This window comes from Porites lutea, chromosome 8 (assembly GCF_958299795.1).
Source record: "Porites lutea chromosome 8, jaPorLute2.1, whole genome shotgun sequence".
NCBI lineage: Eukaryota > Metazoa > Cnidaria > Anthozoa > Scleractinia > Poritidae > Porites > Porites lutea.
Window position 1 is genome coordinate 20,539,882 of NC_133208.1, and position 8,356 is coordinate 20,548,237.

The 8,356-nt window shown below is 37.0% G+C and overlaps 1 protein-coding gene across 1 annotated transcript; it reads right to left on the reverse strand.

The window, feature by feature from the left end:
- Positions 1-3,761: 3,761 nt before the first annotated feature.
- Positions 3,762-7,236, reverse strand: LOC140945618 (uncharacterized). Its single transcript, XM_073394636.1, has 4 exons — positions 6,945-7,236; positions 6,687-6,849; positions 6,461-6,517; positions 3,762-6,335 (listed from the first exon to the last, which is right to left on the reverse strand). The coding sequence occupies exons 2-4, from the start codon at positions 6,831-6,833 to the stop codon at positions 4,125-4,127; spliced, it is 2,415 nt and encodes an 804-aa protein (XP_073250737.1). The 5' UTR covers positions 6,834-6,849; positions 6,945-7,236; the 3' UTR covers positions 3,762-4,124.
- Between the last annotated feature and the right edge of the window lie 1,120 nt (positions 7,237-8,356).

Here is an 8,356-nt window from a genome sequence, read left to right on the forward strand (position 1 = left end):
TTTCCGTAAAACGGTGGAAACCGGTGTGGATCCGCGCCTGGTAAAGAACTATTACTCTGGCCCTCAGGTACAGTATTTGAACTGGCTTCGCTAATGTAACGTGTGGGTCAAGTTCTTATCACGAAACTACACAAGTTTTCAAAATCTACACCAAATACCTATCCTTTCTATTATATACTAAGGTCTACAATTTGTTTGTTTGTACCTTGTGTCCTTGTTTGACTTCATTTCCGCAAAGAAACTGAGACATGGAAACTACAACAAAATTCCGGCTCGCTCGACATGTCATGATTGCGTTACGTAAACATGACACACAGCGATTACTTCTGATTTGTGCAAAAAAAATCCATCTCTAACCTATATGTTATAGGTATACCATTGAATGAGCAGACAATCTCAATATTTTTTTCTTACCATGCAGTTTTACCGATCTCAGGCTTGTGATCCCCGAGCGTGTCTAACCGCGATATTTAAATAACGTGTTCTTTCTAGTTGTTTGTTTCGTTGTTTGTTTTAGTTCAACACTTTTCCCTCGTCCTGATAGATCCGTCAGGTTAGGAAATAACCTAATGCGTTTCGCAATAATTCTGCAACACGCTAAGTGGTCGTGTAATAATACAATAATTTAATAATACAAGAATTTATATAGCGCCATTTCCGTGAGCTCAATGGCGTAACGGCCAGTATAACCGACTTATGTATCTTAAAAACGTATACAGCAAAAACCCACGTATAAGAACCTAGATTTTATCTAGTTGCCTTATTTAATAGGTTCTTATAGAAATGGTATTTAGTGGGATTTTAGGCTACTTAGGTTCTTGAATAGGTTCTCAATTTGATCGGGGCACTAGCGATCAGCATAGATAACTACTACAGGGCATATGTGATATGAAATATATCGCTGTATTAAATGATTATCTAGAATACAGTTTAGAGGATAACCATACAGCAAATGAATCTTACTTACTGAAACCGAGACTAAACTTTTTTTCTGTATTTTCGTCTGTGCCTTCATTTTTGTAAAATAAAAACCTATTGAAGATTTAGGCCAAATAGTCAAAAATAGGTTCTTATGAAAAGGGGGTTTAAAATGAAAATTTTAGCCTTAGACTATATATTTTGTAACTTTGTTTTTCTGTAATTCTTATTTATCCACATAGTTTATTTAGTTACTTTAAAATATTATCTGTTATGACAGCTGTAACCTTTCCTTTCCCCCCGCCTCGTCTAGCTTTTGCTATTTGCGGACGGAGATGGCAAAATGATGTGTATGAAAATAAAGTATAGTGTGCGTGTTATACGTGCGTTTTTTACTGACAGTGTATTTCACAATAACAGCTAATGATATAATAATTATAATCCCTTATTGCATTTCAAAAAGAAGGACACATATCAATATTAATAGTAAGAGGGAATAAAAAAACAGTCCTTCGTGAACGCCATGGCCTATGTCTAGCGGCCCTCAAACACTAAGCCTATATCAGACCGAGTTCGGCTAAACATTGTAACCCTATGACAGGCTAAACTCTCAAAATACCTCCCAATCCTAGGGTCGCTATTTTTAAGAAGCTACCGAGCTTGACACTTCATTTGCTTTTAAACTGAGTTGCAGGAAATTAAAATTTTATGCCGATATCATTATTTTGCCCTTGACTAAAATTTTCAACCAAGTGCTCAGACCAAAACTTTCTAATCTCTTTTCTTTCCCATTTTAACAGGATTGAAAACCATACTTCACTGCGGCACATGCCCATATAGACCATTTATGGCAGTAGCGGCCGTGGAATTTTTTGTTTCGCTCGAAAGGCCAGCTTACTCTCAAAGAATTAGAATCCTTCTAAATTGGACTTGGGTCTGAACGTTGTGACTCAAGTTCAATTTAGAAGGATTTGTATGGAGTCATCAGAGCATAACTGGGCTAATATCTCAGAGAAAATTTGCTCCACAATACTATTTTTTGGCGAGTAGGCCTCTTGGATGTTCTTCTTTCAGAATATCCTGACAAATCCCACAATGTCACAAATTTAATTTTTTGTGAAGTCACGTACACTTTAGAGCTGTATTGGCCGACAGCATAAAGAGCTGGGGCAGCTGTACCACTTTTACTAGTTTAAAGTTGTACATATTATTAATAACGCTACATAAAAGAAAGAAATATTCAAAAGGAGGAAAAGTGCAGCCCAAAACGCTCTTATCCTATCGAACGTGCAAAGAGTTCAATACCAATCAAACAAAAACTGAATCTTACGAACTTTGTGATCAACACTCTAAAAAAAGGAGAAAATGTACACTATCTGTTCATAACTAATGAGAGCTTAATATATAGTGTGTCATGTGTATTATGAAACACGCTGGGCCCGCGCGCTGCTCAAAAGTGCAATTTGGCGCCCGCTGTAATTTCAAGTTCCGCCAGCGGTATACACCTTTGATCTAATATGGCCGCCAAAGCAGAAATCATTTCAGCCACGAGAGCCCTGCGTCCTCTTCGCAATCGAGTGGACAATTTTATCCTTTTCGAAAGTGAAGTTGAGAAAATGATATCCCGTTTGTTTGAGAAATATCGAAGCAATCAAAATTCAATCGAAAGGGTACGAAATTCGTTGCTTGAAGTTGGCTTGGTCATCGAACAAGAAGTTATGTTATGGCTGAAAAAATTACACAGAAGGCTCTCTCCTCGCAAGAAAGCTCGTGATCCATGGACTGTGGTAGTAACAAGGGATTTGCCAGCAAACGTTTTCGGTTTCATTATGGAGATCATAAAGAAAGCACGGTCGAGCTATGGGGTGACCCACTCAGAAAGCCGTAGGTCAGATTGCATTGTGTACACTGAAGAGAATAGACTCATCAGAGATTTGTCTAGACTTTGCGACGTTTCCCGGAATGCAGTTATGGGATATTTTTCAAAGCAATGGAAAGGAGCCAGGAAAGGAGAAGCGAGAGTTACTGTAACAGCTTCAAAACCCTTTACCATATCTTACTTCAAAAGGGAGTCATACGTGCTGATGAAATGCCACTATCAATATATAAACGAGTTTGGTTACACTTTTGAGAGTTAAAAACATTTAATATAACACTTTTTAACAACTGCTCATTATGAGCCTACATCAACTGTGTTATCATAAACAGCACTGTGTTCAGTAAGTTGTGCTTTAACAGGTTAAATGTCTGTTTCAAAAACGTTTTGTTACAAAATTCTCATTATGAGCCATGAAAAGTACAATTTATTGCCCTGATGGCTCAGTCAATTCCAAGCGTGATCTTCCCTTCCGGGCATTCGTCAAGTCTGGTTTTCCCACAGTGGGGCATTTGTCATCAATATTCCGCCCGGGAGCAGGACTGTTGTTATTACTGATTTTCATATTTTCTGCAATTTTTAAAAAGGAAAGCTTTTTTGTAAACTTTATTTAACAGTAAAATTTGTGAAACTTTCCAAATAGTATATTGTGGGACATTGTTGACATATTTTTAAGCCTCGTGGTCAGGTTTTCTAAAAATTTGCTGGCCCCACTGTGGGGCTTTTGCAGCTCTCTGAGGAAAAGATGAGAAATGCCGCAGGGAGGGACGATGACCACGCTTGGAATTGGCTGACCCATAACTATAAATGTATAAATTAAATTGTGCTGTAACGGGTTTAATGTTAGCCTGAATTTCAGCTGTCTCGATCAAGTCTTAGTAAGGGACTTTGTGTCCTGGTGTGCCTCCCAGGATAAAGTACCTAAATGCTTCAATCAGTAGCTAAAAGAGAAAAATAAATGAGTTGAGTCACAATATCCTATTAGAGATGTCTCACTTTGGGAGTGAATTGCTCAGGGAGATGGCTGAAATGCAAACTATACATGTACTTTAAACGTTTATATTATCCATAAATAAAAGTACAAAAATTGTACCTGTACTTTCAGAAATACAAAGTTGTTAAGTTAATAAAATTGCCTCAAATAAATAGTTCTCCTTTGCTTTAAAAGGTACAAGTATACTCTTTTTTACAAATAAATATTAATGTAAGGGTGTTTACAAACATTCTGTCAGGGCTCTAAAGATACTTGATGGGCGAATTTCGTACCCTTTCAATTGAATTTTGATTGCTTCCATATTTTTCAAACAAACGGGATATCATTTTCTCAACTTCACTTTCGAAAAGCATGAAATTGTCCACTTGATTGCGAAGAGGACGCAGATACTTGATGGGCAATTTGGGGCAAAAGTTTCCCCTGCTCAACACTCTGTTGGATGAGTGCCATAATTGGATCTCCACAGAATGAACATTTTTCATCACTGGCATCAGTTTTTTCTAGGTTGCAATAACAGAACCTTGTGTCAGAGAAAACCCTGTTTGGTATGTATATACCATTGTGCTTATATGTACTAAGATCAAACCCTTGTTCAGGAAGCCATACCAGCATTACAAACTCATGCTTAAATATCTCATACCAGCGTCTGTGAAAGAAAGTATTCTCACTGAGTTTTTTTAAAGCAATGTGCTTAGCCTCCCTCCCTTCCATAGTTACAATCCCAAGGCCTTGCCCATATTTCTCATGTACATCTTTTGTGTGGGCAGGAATAATGTGTCCAATAGTCCACACGGTTGGATTTACGGAAGAAGACAGGAACAAAGCATTTACCCGGTAATATTCACAAGCAGCAACACTTAATTGAGTGAGCTGTTCTACTGAAATCTCAAACCTGCTGAATAGTGAAACACAATCCCTTAGTCTCAGTCCAAGATATGCAAGAACTAATAATGTTGTTCTTTGATGCTCAGAATCATTTTCTCCACTAAGCCATCTAATTAGTCTCATAAAATTGTGGCAAAGTAGCCTCGAATCTTTCTCAGTGAATCTGTACTGGAGATCTTTACCCTTTCCTTGTGTCTCATCAAACCAGTTTTTTACTTTCCTTGCCAAACATTTGGCTTTCACCTCAAACTGTAGTGCAGTCACAACCCTTGAGATTATGCTGTCATTGGGGATGTCTGAGAACTTTTTGCAGCTGTCTGCAATATTTGATTTTGCAAGTGCCTCTTTTAACACTTCTTTGAAGAAATATTGCCATGCGTTGTTCTTAACATGTAAAGGTTCCACGTGGGCATGGTCAATCAATTTGCCAATTAAGGGAACAAACTCTTGTCTACTTTTTTTACGCGTTATAAATTCAGTGACTTTGCTACGAAATTGCTTTTCCTTTAGCTGTTTCTCAGACAAGGTTTTTTTAAATTTCTCAACCTCATTTGCAATTTTAATTCTGTCCTCATATTTCCATGGATGCCATAAGCTTGTGCTATCAGTTGCAAATGTCCCCTTCAGGTCTGTGCAGTTGTCTTTTGACACATTTGCAAAGGACGAGAAATATTTTGCACTGTTAGATAGTTCACCACCTAACATGGCCAACATTTTCATGTCATTAGGTAACTCGGCACATTTGAATGTAACATGAAGGCCCTCAATTTCAAAGACTTTGTTTTCTATCTCACAAATTTCTTTGCACAAGAACTGACAATACTTACGCACAACAAGTGATGTTTCCCCACAATTTCCACCAAAAATAATAAAGTTGTCATTGCTCGATGCAACTCGTTTACCTACATTCATGAAACTTAACAAAAAAGAACAAGCTGACTCATTCTTTCCGAATGGGCAACCATCCCCACCCACAGCAATTAAAAAAGTGCCTTCAGTTTTGCCAAACCACAGAAGGGCTTCCTTTCTATCTTTTCTGAGGTAGAATTTTGCCAGGCGTGGCAAGTACTCAACTAACTTTCGAAAACAACCTTGAGTAAGTTCATCTCCGATTGCCCCTGGAAACTCTTCATCGAACCTGTACACATTTCCAATCTCAATTTCGTTTATTTCTTTCACAAGCTTGTCATATGGCAATAATTTTGGAATTGGGCACTTTGGCATAACACTTATAGCTGATCTTCCCTTTGTAGTTTCATTTGGCTTCATTGATAATGAAATTCGAACAGATTGATATTTTCGCTTTCCCATTACACCACTACTATAGAAAACTGCAATGCTTCTTTTTGCATTTTCTGCAGAGCTTTCAAAAGCTTTCACGTTTTTTTTAAACATAGCTGAGGCTACTTTCTCTTTTAATGTTTTCTGACCCAGATCATAATCTTTCATTTTATCTACTTTACATCGTTTAGCTAGTGTGTCAAACATCCCATCAAAGGCTGGACCTGGGTTATTTTTAGATCCGCCATGGATTGCAGAAGCGTGTGTCAGTGTTTCATGTCGTCTTTTTGCAGCTGTTCTTGGTGGCATATTTGATTTCCCATCCACCAAAATAGTTGGGGGTCTTGTTCGTGCACTGGTATCAGTGTTCCCCAATTGTAACTGCAAAGGCAAAAAATTATTATTTATTATTTTTTCAGCACCTCAAAGATAAAGGGGGTAATGAATATTATCCATCACCCTTAAAAAAAGGTTGCTGAAAAAATATTTTGGGGGTTGCTACTCACCTGATTATTTGGAGTGCCGTTAGTTATATCTGCCAATGCTATCCTTGAATCACTGACCTTTGATAAAAGAAGAAAAACTCAATCAATACATTAAAAAAGTGTCAGGTTTAATATTTCTCATCTGCAGGAAATGACAAATTAGAAATTGTTTATCAATAACCACATGTATGTTCACAGTGTCACTTATGACAGTACTGTAAGTTTAATCTTACTAATTTCCGCTAACCTTTGTTTCTAGTCTGTCAATTTTCCTCTTATTTCTATACAGCTCTGCTTTTAACACTCTACATTCCTCCACTGCCTTTTGCCTTGCTTCCTTTCTCTTCTTCATAAAATCAGCAACACTGAAACGGGTGTTTTTGGTGTGTGGCATAACGTGACCAAGTCACCTAAAGAAACAGACAAACATTGCCATGTGTCGAGCTCAAGCATTTTGATCCAGGCAAAAATTCAGCAAAACAAAAAACATAGGATTCTTACTTACATCTCAAAGATGTTATTTGTCCATTTCAAATGCTGTTACTTGGAGTAGTTTTAAATTCTATCCGAGCCAAAACCTTGATAAATTCCCTTTATGACAGCTCGTTCGTCGAAGTCTATTCGCATTGAGTTTACTTACGATGTAAATTCGAGCAAAAACATGGCATATTTGGTATCTACTGAAAGCTCAGAAAAAACACTGCCAAGATTTCTGCTGAATGAAGCACAAAAATTTTCCCAGAAGGCACGAGGACCCGTTAAATATATGCAAAGTAATTCGTCCCCAGTCTCTTATCAAAAACATACTTTTCCCGCGCCATTTTTAAAAACATAAACTTGCAGCTTTTTCGCGCGTCTGGGCCCGGCGTGAAAATACTCATTATGAAGGTATTGGATGCAAATAGATAAATTTCAAGTTTATAATTATAATCCGTAAACCAATCACAAAGAACGGAAAGATCTGCGACGTAAAGGAAGCTGTAATCATTTACTTGTTATATAAATTTTGTTCAGATAAAAAATTTTCAATCTCCACATGCAGTCGAAAATATTTCCCAGTATATTTAATACCCTAACAAATGGACAGACACTGTTAGCTGAATTACTTCCATATCTCCATTTCTTTAAGCTAGGGTTTGGAACTGTTTTATTTTTGACTAGACCTCGGTAAGTAATAAATTCAAATTAACTTACTTCTTGGCGTAATTGAGCCACTAAGTTACCTTTTTTTTAATAAAAAATGAGAAGAACGCCTACGGTAAAGACAGCTACTTCTCTCATTAAACGTAAAACACAGCGGAGTTCAAACCATTATTACAAAGAATATCGCAAGCTTCCCCTAAATTATTTCATCGACCTCGTTTGGATCCTCCCCGTAGTGGAAAAAAAGAATCACCATACGGAAGGAAAGGTATGAGATGTGAATGAAACCAAGAGACTCCTTTAAGAGACAAATATCAAATATATAAGGAATGGAGAGACAGACTCTTTTATTTATCTACTCGGATATATCTCTACTTTTTGAATAGTATTCGGTAAGCTCTACTTGGGAGATAAAAATCGGCCGATTTTATTTTTTAGCCGGAAATCATCGGTCGTTTCTTAGGCGCAGGGCCTCTTAAGAAGGTGGCATAGTTTGCATTTTGCATTTTTTCCATAGTTTTTGTTAAAAATTTGAAATTTCTTAATTCTTTCTTTTTCCGAAAAATGAGCCAGAAAAAGTTTTAGTTTAACTTCTATTTCGAAAAAACCCTATCTAGAATAGTAAAATAATAAACTTAAGAAGGTTGCAAACTGGGTGGTTTTTGTCAAAAATTGGAAATAGGCTAGTCAGTCCATCGTTTTTGAAAAAAATTGCGAATTTCTTTATTCTTTTCTTTTATTCAGAAAGGTCAAGGGACAAGTGTTGGTTACGTT